At 35.4% G+C, this 24658-nt stretch overlaps 1 protein-coding gene across 1 annotated transcript; it reads left to right on the forward strand.

Annotated features, from left to right (window-relative positions):
* The first annotated feature begins 4251 nt into the window (after positions 1 to 4251).
* Positions 4252 to 24320, forward strand: LOC135082226 (ATP-binding cassette subfamily C member 4-like). Its single transcript, XM_063976997.1, has 25 exons — positions 4252 to 4612; positions 7516 to 7647; positions 8425 to 8629; positions 9232 to 9457; positions 9735 to 9832; positions 10026 to 10223; positions 12067 to 12193; positions 13128 to 13277; positions 13664 to 13848; positions 14366 to 14530; positions 15024 to 15161; positions 16129 to 16296; positions 16679 to 16801; positions 18546 to 18799; positions 19088 to 19137; positions 19248 to 19457; positions 19656 to 19886; positions 19971 to 20077; positions 20219 to 20342; positions 21480 to 21653; positions 22265 to 22392; positions 22603 to 22725; positions 22818 to 22940; positions 23017 to 23177; positions 23595 to 24320. The coding sequence occupies exons 1-25, from the start codon at positions 4386 to 4388 to the stop codon at positions 23872 to 23874; spliced, it is 4107 nt and encodes a 1368-aa protein (XP_063833067.1). The 5' UTR covers positions 4252 to 4385; the 3' UTR covers positions 23875 to 24320.
* Positions 24321 to 24658: the final 338 nt, after the last annotated feature.

The following is a 24658-nucleotide window of genomic DNA, read 5'->3' on the forward strand; positions in this document are numbered from 1 at the left end:
TAGGACAAAATACATCAACATTTTAAATATTTATTATTCTTACATTACAACCTTAGTAATTTTTCGTGTAAAAAGAGTCGTTGCGGTGAAACACTCTACATCGGTTTATAAATAAACTGAATTGAGTCGACAAGTACCTAGTTAGATATCGAAAATGATAATTATCTTCGTGCCAAACGCGATGTGGATCCAGAAAAGTCTCTAAAGCAACTAAACTATTCTTGTTACATTTATTTAATTGTACTTGCACTATTTACAAAATAGAAAAATAATATACCTACCTATCTATGCAAGTCTCATTTAGCACTAGTATAGAGCCCTAATCATAATATTACCGTAGTTGTACCTAATTTTCATTCATCATCATCATCATCATCTCAGCCATAGGACGTCCACTGCTGAACATAGGCCTCCCCCAATGCTTTCCATGTTACTCGGTTGGTAGCGGCCTGCGTCCAGCGCAATTTTCATTTATAAACTGGAAATCAACTGATCCAATGAAATCTTAAATAGAGATGTAGTTAGTTTGATTCCTCTACCTGGGATAGTATTAATTAAGAAATCTTCATTGCTTTTGAATAGTCTTATATTCAATACACACATAAACATACTGAATTGTTAATTTTCACGTGTACGTCAGAGATAGTACATAAATTAGTTTGATACTTAATTATACATACAGGATTATCAGCTTAGAATATAACTTTACCAGTGAGATAAATGCTGCGCACATGTGACAGAAGGCTCTGACCTTCATTTATATCACTTTTATATGTTAAAAGTGGACTAATAGTAAAAAGGATAAGTAATAAATTAACTGTTTGTAGTCTATGTATGTATATTGTATTGTGATATACGCCTATTACTTGGCATTGGCACCATATTTATATGATTGTATGAGCATGTTTTATCTACACTGATATTAGATGTGTGTAATATCCTAAATATGTTAAACGTTCGTTAAAATAATCCACAGAAGTTTAGTTACAAAACATCTTTTTCACTAGGTAATAAAATACCTTATTTTCAAGGCTATAAAGACTTTTAAAAAGGACATGTTTATCTTTTGCCAAATGAGTATTTTGAACGCCTTCAGTGATAAAGAAAGTAATGCCCGTTTTCACCATCAATACCTAATTTTTAAGTGACCTTCTACGGTAACACATAACAGGAATTTTGTTTACATAGGGATCACTTAAAAATTAGGGATTGATGGTGAAAACGGGCATAAGACTCTTCACTCACCGGTTCTGGGTTTGATTTCTAGGCGGGACACTTAGTGTGAAATCATTTTGTGAATGTGTTTGTTCCCAGTTTGGATAGATCATTACAGGTTACTCAATCAGATTTTCTGAAAATAATTTTAGTGTGATTCTGTGCAACGAAGGGCCGTCAAAAAAGAATCGACTCGATCTCTCATCTATGGGGACTCATTAAGTTTGAATTAACCAGGGTTATATCCTTATGTTGTTACTAGCCACATGATAGAAGTCGTTTAAAACCTAGCTCTAAAGAACCGAAATCTACGCGAGGCAAATTAAAGTAGGTAGTATTATAAAACGAATACATGTTCTTAAAAACTGTTTACGCTTTTGGCACGGTTACACATTGGATTTGCATATCAAAATCGAAATGTTAAGCGTACGGACGCAAACACGAGGGTAGACATTGTTTTTAATGTTTCATATCCGAATGGAATCCGAGGCCCTTGGGTTTGACGCCCACGCTCCCCCCGGAATGGCGATGCAGTTTATTAGTTTATTTTAATTAAAAACAGCTATACTTCAGCGCCTGTAGACAGTGTAGAATTCGTTATGTAGAGTCCTACACAGGGGTTTCGTATCGAATACCTAAATAACATTAGTCTATGAAAAAAGTGCATTCGTTCGTTCGTAGTCCAGTCAATAAAGCATTATAGATGGAAATCCGTGGAACACAATTTCTGACTTCGGGACTTTATTTAGACTAGTTAGGAGGTGAACATAGCAAAAGTCCCCGCCCTTAGCCCTTGAGCCGGCGGGGTGAGGGGGGTTTAAAGGTACCACTTTTCGGTTTTTCGCCTTATCCTCGGAAACTATGCGTCCTAGAGACATGACTACTATGAACCAAAAAAAGCTTATTCAATTTGCTACATGTGAGACAGTCAAGTTTTTCTATACATTTTATAGTTTTCACGGCATCTGCTTTTGCATCTTGGTACCCATTGAAATCTTATCGTATAATCAACAACCTTTGAGTACCAAACAAATAGAGAGGAACTTATATTCAATCTCCATCATTCAAGAGCTCTTCATAAGATCATTGCCCTTTCATAATAATAGCGCCAACGCCATGTTATATCATTAATACATAAAGAAAACCTCTTATACGAGTAAATATGTATTTCTCCCAATGAAAATTTGTGTATGTATATGATGGGTTTAAGCCTTAGTTTAAGCTGTGCTATCTTATTTTTATTTTATTTGTTATAACAAATACCTCTTAAATTGTTTTAGGTATTTTTGTATCCTGTTATCGTATAAAAATGCGAGAATGCACTGAAATTGAGGAAGCTCGTTTTATATTGCCGAGTATTTCCGTACCCCAAAAGGTTAAAAAGAGCAGTGATAAAATCCTCGTCAGTTTTTATGGGCGTTTTGTAAAAATACTTTACAGGCCTTAAACTGTTAATATTACATTTGTAATTTCTACATCAATTGAGTTTAAGATCAAAAGTTAGTAAACATGTTAGTTCATGCTAAATTCAGTTCTTCATTCAGATGTTTCAGTAGTCTAGAATTCTAGAATATTAAATTGATTTTTTAACAGTCGGGATTCATTATTAGGCAAAATTGATTGGCTCTAGAATTTTAATGGGTGTTACCTACCTAAATAACAATTCTAGACTTTTCATTGAAAGTTACATTTTTCGCTATGGAGATTTTTGATTGATTTTTTTTTAAATGTCATACTTTTTTTCATAGATGTCATTTGGCAGAAACGAACGATAGTCCAGTCAATGAATGCTTTAACGACGGTGTAGATAGAAATCCGAGGAACACAATTTCTGTCCTCGGGACTTTATTTAGACTAGTTAGGAGGTGAACATAGCAAAAGTCCCCGCCCTTAGCCCTTGAGCCGGCTTCCAGTTTTCAATATTCAGTATAAGGCAACTGACTTATACTGAATATTGAAAACTGGACTTAATTTAACCTATTGTTTTTTTTTCGGAACTATTCCCACCGCTGCAACTTCTGTGTAAACTTTTTACCGCCAATAAAAACCCAACCAGTAAAAGTCAAGTTTGTCCCAGGAGGAAGTACAGCTGGTTCAGCTGTCATTCGAATATAGGAGGAGTTCGAAATTAAGAATCGACTTCCCTCCAGTGCAAAACGGATGACAGGTGATAAAAACCTAGTGTTGTTTTGAATAAAAAACCATTAAAAACCTATCCAGATTGATTATCTAATATAATAATGTCACTTTCTGCTGAACAATGATGAAAAGATAGGTTTTAAGACCTGAAGATTTCATTATGGCCCGCAATGAAATCTTGTTCATTCTAACTCATGATGATTTTCAAAAAAGCGATACATAATTTAACCTTTCTATACTAATAATAAAATATTATAAAGAGAAAAGATTATTACCTACCTACTGGCTACCAACCGTGTTACGTGGAAGTCATTGAAGGAGACCTATGTTCAGCAGTGGACGTTCGGTGGCTGAAATGATGATGATGAAAGAGAAAGATTTTATTGTTTGTTTGTATTGAATAGGCTCCAAAACTACTGGATCTATATGATTTTTTTTAATTATTAGAATGTTAAAATATTTCCCTGATGAACATTGCAAGAATATTTTCAAGAAGAGATCCGTATGATACTTCGCTAATGTAGTTGTTAAATAAATTATGTATTTACTCCGCCATTTTCCGCAATTAATTGACTGGGTGGTACGAAGTCATTGGCCAGCTAAATAAGCAGCAGGATTGAAAGAAATGAATATTGCGATCTTTTTATTGGCTTTACGAAGATCGCCAAGTCTGATGATTTATTTGTTTTCACATGAAAATTGGTTTGACCGATTGTTTTTCAAATATGTTAACAAAATTAGTAGGCTGTAATTGTTATCAATATCTGCTGATCATGGACTTTATCACCCATTAGATTACTACTATCGAGGGCGGAGCGTGGGTGTCGTAATAGGGATTAAATTTTTAATGTCTACCACGTCGTGTTTACTACATATTAGCATGATAAATATTAGTCAATTTTATAGTGAAGCGCTCAGTCGTGTGCCGGGGCGCCCTGAAAGTGACGGTTTGTAAACCAGTCACTCCGCGTATTAATTTTATCATCGTTAATTGTTTTAAAAAAACAATTTAATTTAAGTAACCTTTCATCATGGACGCAAAGAACATGAACGGCAGCGCGCCAAAACAAGAAAAAAAGGAATTTCTTAAATATGAATCTCCCTTGCAAAAGACTGTGCCGAATTTTTTTTCGCGATTTTTGTTTTGTTGGATGATTCCCATATACTACAATGGGACGAAAAGGGACTTAGAAGAGTACGATTTAGTGCCAGCGAAACGACAATACGACTCGAAACGTCTTGGGGATGTGTTAGAAAGGTCAGTGTTTTCAATTTTTCAGGATTATTGAGATAGTGCATACGAAAACTAGTGTATGGTTCCAGTGTATAGTGGTACAAAGAGGTATGTATTTTTTTAAATAGTGTTGCGCCATGCTATGTTTCATTTAGCAATAAACTTTAAACAATAATTAGTCACTCAGGTAATTTTTAAAATAATAATTTTAGGTACTTACATCTTACACATAAACATTTTTTGTACATAGACATACATAAACTTAAACAATTCGGTTACAAGGTAAACTATAATATCTTCTGGATTAATGATGGGAGTTGGATTAGGCTATGTAATTATTTAGTGCGTAGTTTAAAAGCATCAAATATTTCAAATTAGATTACTGAAAAGAAATAATAAAAATAAAAATAAAAATAAGAGTTCGTTTAAATTAAAATAACATTTGTGTTGTTTACAACACACTAAAAGGACTCTCCTAACTAAATAAACGGAATATTCAATAAAACAAACAAAGTAATAATTACAGTCAATACTAATTGCACAACATACGGTCTGCAGTGGAAATCTAGTTTTAAACGTTCGATAACCTTCAGTAAACAGTAAATAAGTATTTACTTAAATCTTGAAAAGAGTACCGTTGTTGTACTATACAGGGTGTCCCAAAATTACTGGACACCAGAGGTAGATGAGCTTAAGACGTATCGAAAGTTTATAAGTCCATTATTATAAATAACTAATCAGTCATAATAATTCAAAAGTTATGAAACTTCTCAATGGAAATATTAGGTTTGTTCGATGTGTCTTAGGCCCAGCTACATCCAGTATCAGTGTAACGTGCTAATTCTGGGACATCCTGTATATTGGATCGGCAATAAAACGTAATATAGGTATTTTATTGAGATTATTTGATATTTACGCGCTACACATTTACGAGATTATTAGTGATGATATCTGCAATTATCATTGCGTAACATAAATGAACAAAATGAAATGTCTATTTAGGTTGGTCAAAGTGTAAATAACTAGCGGATAATTTTTGGTAGGTAATTAAATTGTTGCGGTTTAGTTGGTCAATTAAAATACCACCTGATTCATCGGTTTAACTCATATGACGTAAATTCATTTTAAATTGAATATGCATATTATATTATTTGATTACGATGTCGGTATTTTGATAGCTAAATTAACGTTATTTAATTAAATAAAGACTATTGCTGGCAACATCATGAATTTTAAACCAACAATTTAATTTCGTTCAAATGATTTATAAAATAGGCTAAATTATTTCAGTTATAAAATGCAATTACTCGTACTTCCATTTTCTATGTTCAAAGAATAAATTTTATTGAGAGGTACTCGTACCTATTAGGTAGACAATAGCTAGGTTACTTCAATTATATTTGAGCATCAATAAAACACTGTTTAAAGTAGGCCTGAACCAGCAGACACCTATCAGTTTTTTTTTACTGGAATTTTACAATTTGTATTACTGCCTAGTAAGAACCACACGTCTAAATGAGCGCCAGGGTAATTTTCAAACTTTTCACTGGTCCATAAAGTTTTCCATTGGAGTTCCAAAGCGTAATACAGTGAGATAATAAATCATATCAACCCAAGCTACCCATGGGAGCTACGAACACTAACTGATAGCTAAATAATAAAGCGCAAAAGCCTGATATTTGACCTATTTAATAATTAGCCAAAATTTCAGTAGGTAACCAAGAGTTTTGGCGAATTTCTGACGCCAATAGCTATCACGGAAAAAGTGTATTGACTGTAATTTAATATTACGTGACTAATATACTGAATCCGTTTAAGTATCTGTATAGAATATTCTAGAAAACGATCGCACGTACTAATCTTTTACTATAGATTTAAAAACATTTTAATTTCCTTTTTAAACAATGTGATTAATTTATTGAGTTTTTTTTTATAAGATATTTAATCTAAAATATCTCAATTACTTGCAAGAAAATTTTAGGTCTACTATGTCCATATAGATTTATAACTTTGTTTATCTAGAATTTACACCTGCGACTCAGTAAAACAGATTTAAGAGTATCATGTAAAGACAGATAAAGTTATTATAGTAGGTAAGTACCTACGAATGAGTATCAGCATGATAGTTTCAATGAGTAGGTACTTATTTGTTCAAGTCTTTATGAGTGATTTTTCCCACATACCTATTTAATACGTTGAGATTATAAGCAGACAAGGGATTTAAGTATATCCTTGTCTTGCATAAAATGCAGTCTACACACTTTTCACCCAATTTACCTTAAAACTACTTTATTTTCTAAAGGCACTTTCTACTTGTTCCAGTTTCCTTTGCCATTATAATCCTGAATATAGCTTTAGATACAAATACCTCCAGGGATTCATAGCCTTTGACAAACTGAAATCGAAGTGCACAGAGGCGTGAGTAAATTTTAGGATGCGCAGTGAATTCACACGTGCATAATATTTTTGACTAGGTGTCCCATTTTCTACTACGAGTATGATAAAAACTATTACAGAAAAGAAAACTATCCCGGAAAACTTTTATGTCAACTATCGTCACTTTTTTTTCACTTTATTAAGGTAATGCAGATTCATTACTTGGAAAATTCGAGCTAGGCTCTTCTACAGTACAGTTTCTTCTATTACGAGTAAATTGTGTTTACCTTGATTTTGTAAGCCTTAATCGTTTATGCTCCCTCTGGCTGGTCTGATTACCAGTACCTTCATGATTCCAATTATGTAAAAATAACTAACTGTATAAAACAGATGCTATTTTCGTCATATAATTACAAGACATTATATTTTTCTAAAATTTACCGTTCAACCCCTATTGTCTCTTTGTGCATTTTTTGTTCAAATTAGTTTGAGGTTCTATTATTTAATGTTATAGCACTTGATTGTATTACTAAATGAGCATTTGTCTTCAGATATTGGCTCAATGAAGAAGCTGCAGCCAAAGCCGCTGGAAAAAAGCCATCGTTGCTAAAAACTTTCGCCAAAGCTTTTGGGCTAAGTTTCATATCTGCTGGGATAATGCAGTTTTTAAGTGTTGGTATAAGGTAAGCTACAGACTAATGTATTTATTTCTATTTATCATAATAGAAGGTAACTAAATGTAAAACACAGTTACCGTCATTCAAATGTGTTTCCCATAATTTCAATGTATGACTAAGATTATCTTTTCACGGAATAAACAATTTCATCATACGCTTCCAATATCTTTTCCGTTACAATTATTATTCAACGATATTATAGCTAGTAATCCATACTAATATAAAAAGTAACTCTGTAACCTTTTCATGCTTTAACCACTGAATCGATTGAAATATAAGTAAGGTAGGAAGAAAGGGGAATATTATTGTCATTCTGTGAGAGATAAGCACCTATTGTATTAGCTGTCCAGATGACGCGTTTTACTCGTCCAGTCCAGTAGTTTTAACCTGGAAAGTTTACCGGAGTTCAGAAAATTGGTATTTATATAGATTTCGATGTGGTCTTTTTATACCAGATAAATACCAATTTTCAAAACTCCCGAAAACGTTCCACAATATTTCGAACCAAATAACTGGACTACCTATATCGAAATGTGAGATACTGTGTGCTTACCATGAGTTTACGTTAGGTGTGCTCGCTAGCGACTGCGTTTAAAAATGACATTTAAATGTATGACATATTGTGCAGCGCCCCTAGCGGCTACTTTCAAGAAATAAAATCTTCATAGAATTTTTTGACGTATTCGCTAGCGAGCTCACCTAACGTAAACTCATGGTAAGCACACTGATGTTTGTTCATTCATGTAGAATTTTTGATAAATACCAATCTATTATTTAATATAGGACCTTCACACCGCTGCTGTTCGCCCAACTGCTGCAGTACTGGTCGGTGGGTTCCACCATGTCGAAGGAGACAGCCGCGATGTACGCCGGGGGCATGATCCTGGCCAACTGGGCGTCGGCTTTCCTCAACCACCACGGGAACCTGGCTGCACAGCAATTCGGAATGAAACTCCGAATCTCTGCTAGCTCTCTTATGTTTAGAAAGGTAGATCACATCAGCCATTTGTTAAGTCAAATTAATAATAATTATTAAGAAGAATAAACTTTTCCTTTCAAACAACCCTCGCCTCAGGTTATCTGGAAAAGCTCGCTTCTAATAGATAAAACAGCATAAATCGTGTTGTTCCAATTTTTTGTGAATTTTATAGGTAAATGAACGGTTTTGAACGGCACTGAATAATATTAACACACGTATCTTAAAAATATAACACAGTCAAGAATCATTTCGTGAATAAGATTTAATAATTTACATAATTCTTGTTACTTTATGTAAAATTAAATCTAAGAGCATGTCGATGACGCGTTTTTACTCGCTCGTTTCGAATCGCACGATTGAAAGATACACGTTCTAGAAGTTCGTATTTACATTTAGTCCACATGTAGTCGCGCGTTTTGCCTATGTAAAACGCGTCATGTGGACTGAGGCTGAGCACCACCTTACTTTAACTTTCAAAAATCTATCAAAGTCCATACAAAAAGCACCGGTTAATGTTATTGTTACGAATGTATGAATGAAGGCCGGTCATATTTATTAGGTTTCACACAATTTCTAAACACGTTTTTGACTTCCATTATTCATTTGTTTAGATAATGCGAATGGACAACAGTTCTCTGGGCGATACGACAGCTGGTAAAGTTGTGAACATTCTTTCGAACGACATGCAGCGGTTCGACTTGGCTCTACTGTTCCTGCACTACATCTGGATCATCCCGATACAGCTGGCCGTGGTGTGCTACCTGGGGTACCTTCAGGCCGGGTATGCAGCTCTGGTTGGCCTGGCATCGCTCGTTATTATAGCGTTGCCCATACAAGGTGTGTACTGTGAGGATTCCGCATACTTGAGCCTAGATTTTAAAGAAGAAACTGGCAAAAACAAAAGCAATAAGTAAAAACTAAGGACCGTATTATGAAACGAACCTCAAATCTTTACTTTACTTTAACGTTTCAATCGAGCTTAGATTTAAACTATGATTAATTGAATTTCAATCCTAAGCTAAGACCAATCATAGATCTGAATCTAATATTACTTGACTTAGTTATTTTTCGATTGGTATATTGATTTATGATTAAATTAAATCTAATTCTACAGGTTATGTTGGTCAAAAAACCGGTAAAGTCAGATTCCGGACTGCTGAAAAAACAGATGAGCGGATTAAAGTTATGAGTGAAGTTATCAGTGGTATACAGGTAATTGCATTAAATTTATTAATTTATGTAAAAGTACCTACTTACTTAACATAGGACACATCCACAAGGATAATATTTTATCCTTGTGGATGTGTCATAAGTAGGTCTTTTACTTTTCCCGTTTTCGGAACAAATACTGTTGCGATTACATTGCGGTTTTACTAAATGACCATTGAAATGGCACTTGTTTTAGGTGATCAAAATGTACGCTTGGGAGATACCATTCCAAAAAGTGGTGAGCGAGAAACGTGCCAATGAACTGAAGGAGATCAGAGTGGCTTCGTACTTGAGGATCGTCTTCCTTGGCTTCATGCTGTTCACGGAGCGATCGGCCCTCTTCATCACAATCCTCGTCTTCATCTTGTTCGGCAACACAATGTCAGCTAATGTTGTGAGTAAAAGGGTACTTCTCATTTACACTCAAATTTGATGGTCACACAATAAAAGTTCATAAACGGTATAAGTTAGAATAATAACTTTGAAATCAGATGATAAAATATCTATTTAGCTACATACAAAATAAATTTTATCGTAATAGAAGCAAAAATAATACGAAAATATCACATGAAACGATAAAAAACGGGGTCATTTTTCGCGTTCTCATCGTGTCACACCTTCGGTTGCAATGAAACATTTGGTTACTGCATTCACAATTTTCATTCAATTTGTGTGTAGCATATACTAAAATCATCGTAATTAAATATACTTCCCACACTATAGTCAAAAAAATATCTTCTTATAATTATTTTGAATTGAGAAAGCGAAATACGTTGGTCACACGATTTTAGGTACCTAAAATTTTGAGTAATAATACAAGATTGCCGTTAAACCGAACACCAACAACCAATCACAGCGTTCTATTCGGTTAACGTCAGTCGCGCTTCGACCATTGGGAAGGTGAGATAGGTCGATCGTCGCTCCGCGAAAAAATACGTAACTTTTTGTGATTATCCATAGACATACCGTCGCTTGCTTGAACAATATTTTCTACCTCTAAAATTTAAACAATTTAATTGAAACTTTGCCATTGAACACTTAACATGTTAGACTTATTTGTGTAGTATTCAACTTGAACCGTTAAATTCAAATTTAAGGATAATTCATAAAAAACTAAAATTTTCGTCACCTTCGTGGCATCACTTTCGTGGTGTTTTATACACGAAGGTGATTTAAGGCCACGAAAGTGATTTCTTGCTTTGGTTTATTTTAAAATATAGTGATTGGTGTTTATGTTTTTACAATATTTTAATAACTAATAAATTATACGTGGTAAGTAGAGATCAGTACATCAATAAATAAATAAGGGCCTCGTATTTTTGTTGTCTGTCTGTCTGTGTGACTGTATGTATGTCTGTATATGTGACTGTGTGTGTATCTGTTTGTAAGATAAATTTAATCTGAAGTTTGAGTTAAAAGTTGAACAACAAAAATACGAGGCCCTCTTGCCTAAATAAAAAATATATTTTTGTTGAGGGACTGATAATCAGTTAGAGTTCTTTTTTATTGAGGTACTGATAATCCGTTTTTTGCTTCTTTAGCATTTCAGAATGCCACCAGTGTCACCCTTAAAACCAATTGCGTAGAATCTTGTAACTTAGTAGGTGACGTAATCGGTAAAATTTTATCTTGTATTTAAGTAGGTAATTTATATTGTTATTGCTATTTATCTATGAAAATAAGACAAAATATATGTTTTATAAAGACTTAAGAGTCATTTACAGTAGTAAAGTTTGAAAAAATTATTGCTGTGAAGTACAGAATCACTTTCGTGGCATCAAAAAATTCAAAACGTTAAAGCTTCCAAACGAGACTCACTATTTGACTGATTTACTGAGAATATAATCTTCACATCAAGCGCTACAATTTTTGTTTACAAAAAGTTGAAATAAGTTAGAAATAAAATTCGCCACGAAGGTGACGATGAGAACCGTGGCGATGAGAAATAGCCAAAATATGTTTAATAACATCTGTTGCATTGTTAGTACTACATAATACAATTTATTTATTGGTCCCTAACCTTGCCATGTGCGTTACTAAGTATAGGTATAGTAAATTCGTAACAGTGTTGGTTTTTGACGCCATCACACTTTGATTCTTTTATCGATTTGTTTCAACCACTTTTTGTATATTTTTTTATTGAAATTCTTTCGAAGATATTATGTATTTTGTTAATTAATTAAAGTTAAATAAAATCTCTTTTTAAACATTATTAATTTAAACATTTATGCCCTCAGATATACCCTCTACAGCAGTTCATGAGTGCAGCCCAAATCAATATCACTCTAATCCTACCCTTGGTGCTCGCATTCACAGCTGAACTTTTCGTCACCATAGGAAGAATCCAAGATTTTCTACAAGCAGGTACAGTTAATGTATAATTGAATCAAATAATGTTGTTTTTTTCTAAAAAAATCACAAACTTAACAAGTATTTATTTAATATTCAAATCGTCATAACCTTGTTGATTGCATTAAAGCACCTATCATCAAAATATGAAATCATCATATTTATGACACAAATAATTAAATAGCCATTACATGTTATTATCAAGTAACCTAATAGGCTAGATGACAAAATTTCAATTATTTGTCCGTCAGACAGATGCAGATGCTACATCGAGTTGAAATGGCGCGATACGTCACGCTAGAGTAGAATTTTTACTCAAAAGTGACGTCACGCGACATTTCAACTCAATATAGGTACCTAATAGGTACTGTAATTATTCGATTATGGAAAAAAAATAAAAAAATATGAGTCTAAAAGTCTAATACAGGGTGGCCCAGAAGAAAATTCACTTTTGAAAATTCAAGGAAACGAAAACTATTCATTTTTGTACAACTTTAACTATTGCAATTTAAAGGAAATTTTCTAATTCTCTGTGTGACGGACTGAATAGAATTTCGATTTCATTACCCAGTCATCATCCCTATTATCCCCAATGAATTTATATAACGTTAAAATCTGATCTGAATTTACTGAAAATATCATGTTATCTATGAAGATAAACGAGATTAAAACCGCTATTAAGTGATGTTTGAATGTAATATAACTATAGAGATTAAATTATTATGTTAGATCTATAAAAAATGATAATGACAAACTGTTGGAAGGAACGTCTCAAAAGAGAAGCTATTATAATTCCTTTCCTAGATTGCTTACAGACTCCAACATCCCATACTACGAGAATCGAGCATTTTTGAAAAAATAATAAATTCTGCTGAAGTCTTATTTGCAATCATTTAAATGGTAAATATTTTATTAAAAAAAGTAATTTACACAGAATGAAATTTTTCAGAGGACCGGCCGGATTTGGCAAAAAATCCACAATCTGCTGCGCCAATGCAAAATTTGTTCAACAAATTGTCCGCTGAAGGGGCACTAGAAAAGGGCGACGACCATGTCAGGCCCCTTTCGTATCATAGAAAGTCTGAAGCTAAGATCACTGGTAAGATTGAAATTAAATCCCTTTTACATTTATCTGAATATACCTTTGAAACTTGAAAATAATAAAGATACAAAAAAATACAAAATATTTTATTCATACAAACAAGTCACATATCAAAGTTTTGGATCTAATCCTTTTAAGTTTTACCAACTTGTATTAGGATTAGACCGCTCTATCTAATAGGATGTTGTACGTGATAATATAATTATGTAGGTATTACAGTTTTTTTCCAACAATTTTATTTTCTCTGAAACATTGCTAAATTATATAAATGGTTCAGCAGCATACCTAAATTTATTGTTTCTGTCTCGTATTGCCTGTGGTAATTTGCCAAACAGAGTAATGGAAATGATACCAAGGTTTTACAAAGGCATTTTTTTTTTCAGAAACGCCTCCTGTGAATGTGAAGCCCCGCAAAAGCGTGTCGCTTCCTGGTGACATCGCTGTAGAACTTCGCAACGTGTCAGCCAGCTGGACGAACGACCCCACTATGTCGGCGCTTAGCAACGTGTCGTTAAGGCTGCGCAGGGGCAAGCTCTGCGCCGTTATAGGAGCCGTTGGTTCTGGAAAGGTTTGTTGATTAAGCATTTATTGGCAATGCATAACGTTACTGAAACTTTTAGAGAACTTATCCTACTAATTATAAAAGTAAAAGTTTGTATGGATGTCTGGATGTTAACATGTTTGTTACTCTTTCACGCAAAAACTACTGAAAGGATTTTGATGAAACTTCACAGTATTATTGTTTATAACCCAGAATAACATAATATAAGCTATAATTTATGACGATCTGTGACAAAATAAATTTCATGCGGGTGAAGCCGCGGGCAAAAGCACCTGAAATATTCTTGCCCTACCACCACATATCAGCTGGTGCTGAAAAGATGCTGTATTCAAATTCTTCCGTAGCCTGTACCAACTATGATTACTAGATATCGGATAAACAAGCTACTTGAAAAGATACACACATTAAAATACGATATCATACACGCACACGTTAACGTCCATGACCCTGGGTATAATTCATCGTCCTAATTACATTACATAACATTGCCCTACATGCATTACATGAATGATTATTATTTCAGTCATCAATACTTCAAATGCTGCTGAAGGAGCTGCCTCCATACTCGGGCACGGTGTCGGTGAATGGGACCGTGTCGTATGCGTCGCAGGAGGCGTGGCTGTTCCCTAGCACTGTGCGAGAGAACATCCTCTTTGGACTGGCTTTCGACCCTGAGAAGTACAAAAGAGTACGTTCAGTTTCTTAACAAACACGTGATTAGCAAAGGGCTGTCGTGCTGTGCGTTGTTGCTGTTTTGATAAAATGTTGTCTTCGTCTTTTTTATTGACTATAATATACCTAATGCCACCAAATTATCGCGATTATATCATGCTTATCAATAAACATGTAATTGCAATTAAAGCATTACGTAGCAGTATTTCCCTATACAATCGTGCCAAAAAAAGTGATTTTGGCAACGTATTTCAGTTTAATACGAGTAAGGTACTAAATGAAAAACCTTGCCGTATCTATAGTATGAACAGGTATTAAGGAAGTCCAAATAATCACGATTCTTCATTAACAATTTTGATAAGAAAACAAAATACGGAGAATTTCCACAGAGCACGTCCGCAAGATAAAAATAGTTCGAGGCACCTGAATAATGCAGAAGTTGCAATGAGAAAACTGACCCAAGGACGACGATAGGAAAACATTATTATACGGTATTGTTTTTGGTTCAGGTGTGCCGGGCGTGCTGCCTAGAGAAGGATTTCAAACAGTTTCCCTACGGCGACCAGACCCTGGTAGGGGAGAGGGGGGTGTCCCTCTCGGGGGGGCAGCGCGCCAGAATCAATTTGGCCCGCTCCGTCTATAGAGAGGTAGGTAATTGGTTTCTTATTTGTTATTTGTTGCACAAACAGTCGGTTCATAACTCAATAACATAGTCGAAGTCCACGTTGTTTTCCTTCGTCCGAATGTCAGAAATCAATTTTTGCAATTTATTCTAAGAATGTAAAATTACAAAATTTTCATTTGGTTTCGCCGTAAGTATAATAAATTTTATGTATATCTTATCTAGTTTTTACACATTGGTTTTTACACGGCACGAAGACAGGAACATATTATAGCCTCATACGAGTATAAGTAATAAAAGGCCGCGGGTTTAAGACCCAAGGCAGTTGATTTTTTATTGGAAATTATAGGAATATTTATCGTTCTAAATTGACCAATGTCAATAACTAAAATTCATGGTGCTTTTGTATAAATGTCTTTAATTTCTGTTGTGATTTAAGTTTTTAAAAATTTAGGAAAAAGTCTTTCCATTTCATTATCATATCAAAGATAAGAAAGTGATAAATGGAACGAACTGAAAATTCAGGAGGATATTTTATTATAAAGTTTAAATGTTTTAATGCTTTCCTACCTACTTCTATGATTTACTTGTATGTATACCTATGCAAAATAAATAAATTATTATCTCATAGAGTCAGGGTTAGATTAAACCCTTACACAGGCATTGTTACACATATTTTGATTAATAAATACTCAGCAAGATCTGATAAGATTAATGTAAGCTAAGCAAATAAATTGATCGGTATCAAGTATTTTTGTAAGATAAATCTAATAAATTGCGTCAATTTATTTTCGCATTATTGCTGAATTATTTTCACTAGGTACTTATATGGCGTGACGTCACAATTCACATTTTCCTAAAACGTACAAAACAGGTTACAGCCGAAATATGAATTTCAGACACAATAGTCAGTACGTTAAATAAATGACCACATATCCTGGATTTTTAAAGTTATTTGTCATTGGGAGAGTTAAATTTATTTTATCCTGCAGTCTGACATCTACCTATTGGACGACCCGCTGTCGGCGGTGGACGCGAACGTCGGTCGCCTGCTGTTCGAGGGCTGCATCAATGGCTACCTCCGCGGACGCACGCGCATCCTCGTCACCCACCAGATACACTTCCTCAAGGCTGCCGACTATATCGTGGTGTTGAATGAGGTAAATAGCGAAACAATACCATTGGCGTTTTTGATAATTTTATCCTTAATCGTTTATATAGTTTTGTGTTATTAACCGTAGGTATTTTAGGTGCCGAGGCGTAAACAAGTTCACTATCTTTTAAATTATGTTTAGGTAGAGACATCTCATAGGTAGGTACTTTTTAGAGCAAGTAAATGAAAATGTCAAAGATAAGTAAATGCGAAGTTACAATGTTGTGTCCTATTTGGAATACATTTTTAAATGGAATTTTAAGGAACTTATGCCGCAAAGTATTATGGAAATAAGCTGATATCATCCTTCCGTCCACGCTATAATACTCTTTCAGACCAACAACGTACGGAAATGGCCTTTGGGATTCTAAAATATTTGTTCAACACAGGGCCAAGTGGAAAACATGGGCACTTTCGACGAGCTGGTTGAGAGTGGCAAGGAGTTCGCGACGCTGCTCGCCTCTTTACAAGAAGGGAAAGATAAGGACGCGGACAGTGTTGGATCAGGTGTCGTAAGTACAGATTAACCGTCATTATGTGCTGTGATGTCCTACTCCTAAGACGAACGATTTAAAAAATGCATAACTATAACGCTAACAGCTTGCCTTTTTTTCAAGTGGATAGTTACTGCTGTTTTCTAAGAATTGATTTTGATATGTGTCAACAACTAAAATTAAATAGTCAATAGGCTAGTTTCCTAAAAAATTTTTTAGTCCGTCAGGTTTAATATCAAAAAATATTGGACACTTATATTTTTATTTGTCAATCTAACAAATAATTACATAGTTATGGTGCGTTGAAGTTCCGCGCGACGTCACAAAGTGCGGCACTTTTATGCACTCATTGACGTCACGTGCCTCTTCTTATGAACTTTGGCGCGCTTTATCTCTTTAAATTTTCATTAGTTTGAAAAAGTGAAAAATACGTGTAGAGTATTTTTTGATAAGTTAACTGACGGACTAATTAAAACTCTTGCTTTTTGACCCAGGAAACATCCCTATTGCGATAATATAACCAACGAACGAGTATGCTACCATAAATACTAGTATGTTTATTCTGAATAGATTTTACTTAGAAGTATTTTGTATAATGTGCAAAACGTGCATCGTTAAAAAGAATTAACATGCTCATAGACTGTTATCTGCTGGCCTTGCAATTAACTTATTATAATTTTTGTGACAGTAATATGCAAGTCGAAATTAACTTAAACATTTTGCAAAAAGCAGGATGAAAGATCTAACTCTAGAGACGCGGATCCGCGCTCTCAACTCGACCTCAATAGGTTTGAAACGAGGTCGGCTTTCAGGCGCTGAGCATTTATTGAAACTAATCTGGATGTTTTAACCCTTGCTGGAGCCAAAACTTACTGCGTCGGCATTATTGGCACCGTCTTGCGTTCAATAAACCTAATGTAATAACTTCCAGCAACCGCAGTCGAGGTCCTATTACGGTTATTAAACTAAAATGTTATTGATTTCATTTTGTACGAAGTAGCAACTTTACGTGAGTTTATAACTGTAAATAATTAATTTAATTCTTTTCCCTGAAGAGGGCAAAGTACTCAGCTCTCAGATAATTACTTAATTACAATGATCAAACACTAAAAACCTCGGAATGAAATAGAAATGACCTGATAATCTGTTAAGTGCTCTGAACAACTGCCAAGCTTGGCCTCGAGCCAAACATGGCTACGGACCGAATAAGTAAGGTATTTTAGTGTAAAACGATTCGATGATGTCTATTGATGAAAATACGTGACTTTTAGTGTGATAGCATGTGTTTAATGCACTCGTCGTTAAAATAACAATATAAATTAAATGCTCAATAAACGAGCACTGTTTAATTACTTAGGCAATTTTTGGGTAAGTGAAGCTATAAAACACATTATCAGTGTTTTGTAAAGTATTCTATAGGAATGGTACTGTTTTTTTCTCGTTGTATGAATTTGGTTAACACTTAATTAGTGACGTCAATAAGTCAACATTTTTATTAGCTAGTATTCCTTGATACGAGTCAAATTGCTATCTTATATATTAACCTTTATTAAGTACCCTAACATTGCAAAAAGAAATGCTGTGTATACCTGTAATTGAGGTCATATACGCATCATGTTAAAATGTATAAACTATATGTATGTGACTTTGTTGGTGTACCTAATAAATAAATAAATAATTTACAGGTGGTAAAAATTATGACGTTCGCCTCTTATTTCCTTTTTTGTATGTACTTATTAATTTCTTCCGAATTTCAATACAGAGCATTGAAGACAAAGAGAAGCGCGATTTCAAGAGGATGATATCGACTGCGTCGACAAACGAAAACGATGATATTGAAGAGTTTAAGGCTCAAACTCAGGAGGCCGAAGAAAGGCAGTCTGGCAATTTGAAGTGGTCCGTAGTGTCAGCGTACTTCAGCTCCGGAGGCAACATTTGTTTCATTGCTTTCACGGTGACCATGATCCTTCTGGCGGCAGTTGCAGCTGGAGCTACCGACTATTGGATCAGTTTCTGGTAAGCAAAAGACGACAATAAACTTTTGCTTATGAATACTTAACATAAAAGTCAGTGTAGAATGCTGTTTTCGGTGAGTTCTGTACTGAAAAAATTAAAGATCTAAGACTGCGTCTAGATCCATGTCTCTTCTGCACTTTCAACCATTTTTTATGAACCAAATGAAGTTTTCCTTTCTTCATTCTAATGTGTAGCTGGGTGAAGAATATCTTGCCAATACCTAATACTACAAGATAGGAAACTTAACTGAAACTAATAAACGAAAAATGATAATAGATTTATTTTCAGGTCCAACAACATGGCTCGATATGAGGAATCATTGGAAGGTGGAGTACCAGGTATCAAAATCTTTCTCACCTCTACTTGATTATTTGATCTTAATTTTTAACAACCTTACGTTTCATGATAAGATAATTTTTGAACACGATGGAATAAATTGTCCCAACAGAGTCTGGACTTGACGTGCAAGTGGGTCTGTTCACCACCGGCCAGTACCTGATCATCCACGGCTGCCTGGTCATCACCCTTGTTCTGATGACGCATCTGAGAATTTTCCCGTTCGTCGCTCTCATTGTCAACGCCTCTAAGAATCTCCACGACTTTATGTTCTCTACAATGATAAAGGGAATCATGAGATTCTTCGATACCAGCTCATCAGGTAATTTAAATTGAATATAACAGCTATGTTTACAATTTCAGAGATGATTTTGAAATCTTGTTTAGTTCGGTTCTGTACCTTAATTCGGCATTTAGGTAGGTACTTGGTGGGCTGCTTTAATAATCGAATAGCACTTTTTCCAAATTGCCTGATTGATGTTAGAAGATTTTTCTATGAAAACTTTATCCTTATTTTCAGGTCGGATTCTCAACAGATTTACAAAAGACATGGGAGCGCTGGATGAAATTCTACCTCGAACGTTACTGGACGTGGTCCAAATCTACAGTACCCTGTTAGTCATCCTGATACTGAACGCCATTGCTCTGTACTGGACGCTGATACCGTCGTTTGTTCTGCTCATTTGCTTTATGTTCATGGTTAGAATTTACATGAAGACTGCTCAAAGTATTAAGAGATTGGAGGGAATAAGTAAGTTATATTTCATATTAAGTAAGTATATGAATATAAACCCAATTAGATCCATATTTTTTATTAATGTTTTATTTTTTACAGCAAAAAGTCCTGTATTCGGAATGGTGACTTCTTCACTCAATGGAATAGCTACTATCAGATCGGCTGGTGCTGAGAAAAGGCTTATCGATGACTTTGATAATCACCAGGTACATTAATATACCAATGCTTTTAATTGTTTGTTAACATGACGATGACAATTATTAGAATTGGTCCGCCAGCTTGTGGATACGAGTTACGAGCATATGTAGATAACATAAGAAACTATTAACGATTAATGTTTGTTACAGGATTTGCATACAGCCTCGTGGAACGGATATCTTTGCGGAGGCAGTTCTTTCGGCCTTTACCTCGACACCGTTTGTCTTATCTACCTCACTACAGTCATTTTCATATTTATCTATATTGATTTTGGTAAGTTTGTTTTTACTTTCTCGCCAAAATCCTATACAAATACCTACCTACGAGGGGCGGCTGATAATTCCGCGGCCTAAGGTACTTAGCGATGAGTAATTAGCATGTTACTCATGTCACTAGTTGCGACACTCAGTAGTATTATAAAAAGCAATCACTAATTAAGTTTGCACTGATAGTTCAATTTCTATCGAACAAATGACATCACCATGTCCGCCAAATCTGGAGATTTGCGGAATTTCGATACCGCGCGCCGCGGACATAATTCCTCGTAAAGAAGGAAAATAGACCGAAAGACATTTTTGAAGAGATGTCATTGGTTCTTCAGGATTCTGGACCTTCATATACCATGGTTAAAAAATGGGCCCGACTATTTCAACACGGACGAGAGACCTGTGAAAACGACCCCCGCCCTGTCACGATACTGAGTGAAGGAAACGTTCAAAAGTCGAAAAAATCGTTCCGGCTGACCAAAGAATTAAATCGTGGCAGATAGCTGAAGAATATTTCTTTATGTTCGCGAGGCTATTGTACAGAAATGACGTGGGAAACTGACACGCGGATTGATCTTTCGGCAAGACAACGCGCCCGTTCACGCCGCACGAGTTGCGAGGCCAAGCCCTGAAAGACACCGGGTTCTCAGAGATTGGTCACCCACCATATAGCCAAGACCTATTACCTAGCGATATTTTCCTGTTTTTCGATTTGAAAAAGGACTTACGGGGCCGGAGATATGCAGTTGACAACGAAATTAAAGCTGCGGTTGGTCGTCATTTTGAAAAAAAATTTTTTGGGTGGGTAAAAGGCATTGTATGCGAGATTTAAGAAATGTATTTCTTTTGAGGGAGATTATATTACAAAATAAAAAATAGAAACCATTTATTTTATTTCATTAAGTACCTTAGGCCGCGGAATTATCAGCCGGCCCTCGTATCTCGCATCTTTACGAATAGATAATGAAAATACACAAGTATAATTTACCATAACGGGCCATCGTCTGTACAAACTATGGCTCTATGCTATTTGACGTAGGTACCTTGAAGAAGAATATGAAAGATTAGTAGTTTCATAGACATTTAGTCATGGCATAAGGTTTAAAATAATGTCACAATGGTTGAATATGACGTAACCTTGCAGGAGACCTAATCGCCGTGGGCAGCGTGGGCATAGCGGTGACACAGACCAACGCGTTAACGGCCATGCTGCAGCACGGTGCCAGGATGTTGGTGGAGTTCATAGCTCAGCTCACTAGTGTCGAGCGAGTGCTTGATTACACGCGAATCGAGACCGAGAGCAACCTGTTTGAAGGACGTGAGTAGTTCCTAGGGGTTTAGGTACAATATTAACCATTTTGTTGCGGGAGAGCAACCTCTTTGAAGGACGTGGCTAGCGCGCAGTCCACGGGTTTGGTTAAAATATGAATCATTTTGTTGGGGGTCCAATGGCACTTTCCACTAAATCTAGTGCACCTTTTTCCCTCTGATATGTGGTTTTTATTATTAATTTTGCTGTAATACTCGGAGAAGTGGTAATAAAATATATAAAAACTGTCTTAACAAAAAGAAAGAGTGACAATTTCGTTGGGATTTTTTTCCTTACATTATGTAGAGAGAGAGAGAGAGAGAGAGAGAGAGAGAGAGAGAGAGAGAGAAATCATTTAATATTAAAAAAAATGTGTGACTACTCCCTTAACTTACCGGTAACAATATCACATAACACTATTAAAATATTTTTATATTAAAATTTCCATAGTTTTGAAGTGTGTTAGTCGCCAAACAAGTTGGAATACCATTTAGCAGTCGCTCTGCCATCCCTTTTAAAAAATGATGCTCTTCATCTTTGCTCAGCCTACAGGCAGTTCGATATAGATAAAGCACGTGCCGAAGCTATTAAACGGGAAACTAATTTACCCTGTTTTGCAGAGATCGAGTCGATTCCAACGTGGCCCTCGGAGGGAAGGATCGTTTTTGACAACGTCAATATGCGGTACTCGCCTACCGAGGAACCTGTCCTCAAGGATTTGAACATAACCGTCGAAAGTGGGTGGAAGGTAAGAAAGAAGCGAAACGTTTTTTTTAAACTACTAGCTGACCCCAGCAAGCATTGTTTTCAACCTCGGGGTATAATAAAACCTCTGAATATACACACAAAATTTCATAACGATCGGTCACGCCGTTGCGGAGGAGTCTTGTTACAAACACTGACATAAGATTTTTGTTTTGTATCAACGGGGTATAAAAGATTTTTGTTTTGTTTCCAGGTGGGCATCGTTGGTAGAACAGGCGCTGGGAAATCGTCTTTAATTTCAGCTCTGTTCAGATTTGCGTACCTCGATGGAAAAGTAACTATCGACGGTGTGGACACTTCTCTAGTCGCCAAGCAGGTAAAAGATCGTAAATGAATGAAATAAGGAAAATGAAACAATGATGATCGTTTATAATGAGAATTATAACATTACATTACAACATTTTACAGGAGCTGCGTTCTAAAATCTCAATTATCCCACAAGAGCCAGTTTTGTTCTCAGCAACGATTAGATACAACTTAGATCCGTTCAACCTCTATAGTGACGCTCAGCTTTGGCAGGCACTTGAGCAGGTAAGTTCTTAATAAACGCTCGTATGTAAATGTTTGTTTTATTTTGATTTAACAATTTTTAACGTTTTACTTTTAGGTGGACATGAAATCTGCTGTGCCATCATTGGACTTCAAAGTGACGGAAGGTGGATCGAACTTCTCCGTTGGGCAGCGACAGCTCATGTGCTTGGCTCGGGCTGTGCTCAGGTCCAACAAAATATTGATTATGGACGAAGCCACCGCTAATGTTGACCCACAGTGAGTATTACGTCACGTTGTTACACCTGAAACATTATTAAACTTATTAATTGAGTAATGGTGTCACCATTAAACAATAAAACTAAGGCACAATTTTCTAAAAACAATTTTGTTCCTGAAGAAAGATTCCAATGATCTACAAAATGATATTTTCAGTTGCTTTCAAAACAATAATTACTTAATCGAGTTGACAAACAAGTGACGTCATAGTTATCGTTTTGAAGGCTAATAAAGCCTATGTAAATTGTAATGGTAAATTGATTGATAGCATCGAGAAATAAATTACATAAAGCAATCAAATTAATGTTTCTATTCTGAAAAAAAAAAACAGAAAACTATCAAGCATCGATTCTACATTATTTGCTACGGTATTATTTATTTTATGGTGTGCTAATTCATATCAATATTTTCTTCCAGGACGGACAACTATATCCAGCAAACTATCAAGGAGCATTTCGCCTCGTGCACGGTGCTCACCATTGCTCATCGTCTCAACACCATCATGGAGTCGGACCGCGTTCTGGTCATGAGCTTCGGCCGCGTCCTCGAGTTCGAGCATCCCTACATCCTCCTCAGTGACCCTAACAGCCACTTCAGCTCCATGGTCAAGGAGACTGGAGAGAAGAACGCGGCCCTACTTTTCCAAGTAGCAAAGGACGCCTATTTCCAAAGCAATCTGAAAGAAAACGCCAGATGAACAGTCCATAGCTAAATAGGTTCATAATTTTAGCAACATTGAATCTAAGAGTTAGGAAATATAACTTGTGGGTTGTTTTGCTCAGTTCATGCACTATGAATAGTGCTCGAAATATTGCGTATGAAACGGCCTATCACTAAAATGTATTAGATATTAAAGTATTTTTCTTGTTTATGATTATGTTTTATATAGTTTCGAATCACTGAGTCATAAGTAGTTTCTAAATTATTTGTAAGTAGGTACATTATAGCACAAATCGCATTTATGATTAATTAGGTATAAGCTTTAATTATGCGTATAGTTGTATAATATAATGCCAGAAATCACAGATGTGTCCTTTTATTTTTATTGTATTTCAGAGTCATTTAGCTATAAGGATTTGAATAGTAGAGCATTGTAAATACACCTTATATACAATAATAAAAATATAATATAAAATAAACAAACTTAATTTTATAATTTAACTGCCTTACCGAAATGTCGAGGATTTATCCTTAAAAAATGTAGTTTAAATGACGATTGGTCCCCAGCAAATTAGTCTCCGCCGAGGATGGCGGCATCGAAAAACACGGTAGGCGAGAAAACATGCTATTAAGATCAGTCCCAATACGAATCCTTTGGCTTTATGCTCATAGTAGTATACCATCCAGGTGTCATCGGTGCAGTTTTGGCAGCATTCACCCATATTTTCCAAGATGCTTTGCTTGATGTTAAGCAAGTACTCACAGTTGCTTATCGATTGCACTGCTGGCATCTGTACAGAGTCCAAGAGAGATAGAGAATA

This window comes from Ostrinia nubilalis, chromosome 2 (genome assembly GCF_963855985.1).
Source record: "Ostrinia nubilalis chromosome 2, ilOstNubi1.1, whole genome shotgun sequence".
NCBI classification, from domain to species: Eukaryota; Metazoa; Arthropoda; class Insecta; order Lepidoptera; family Crambidae; genus Ostrinia; species Ostrinia nubilalis.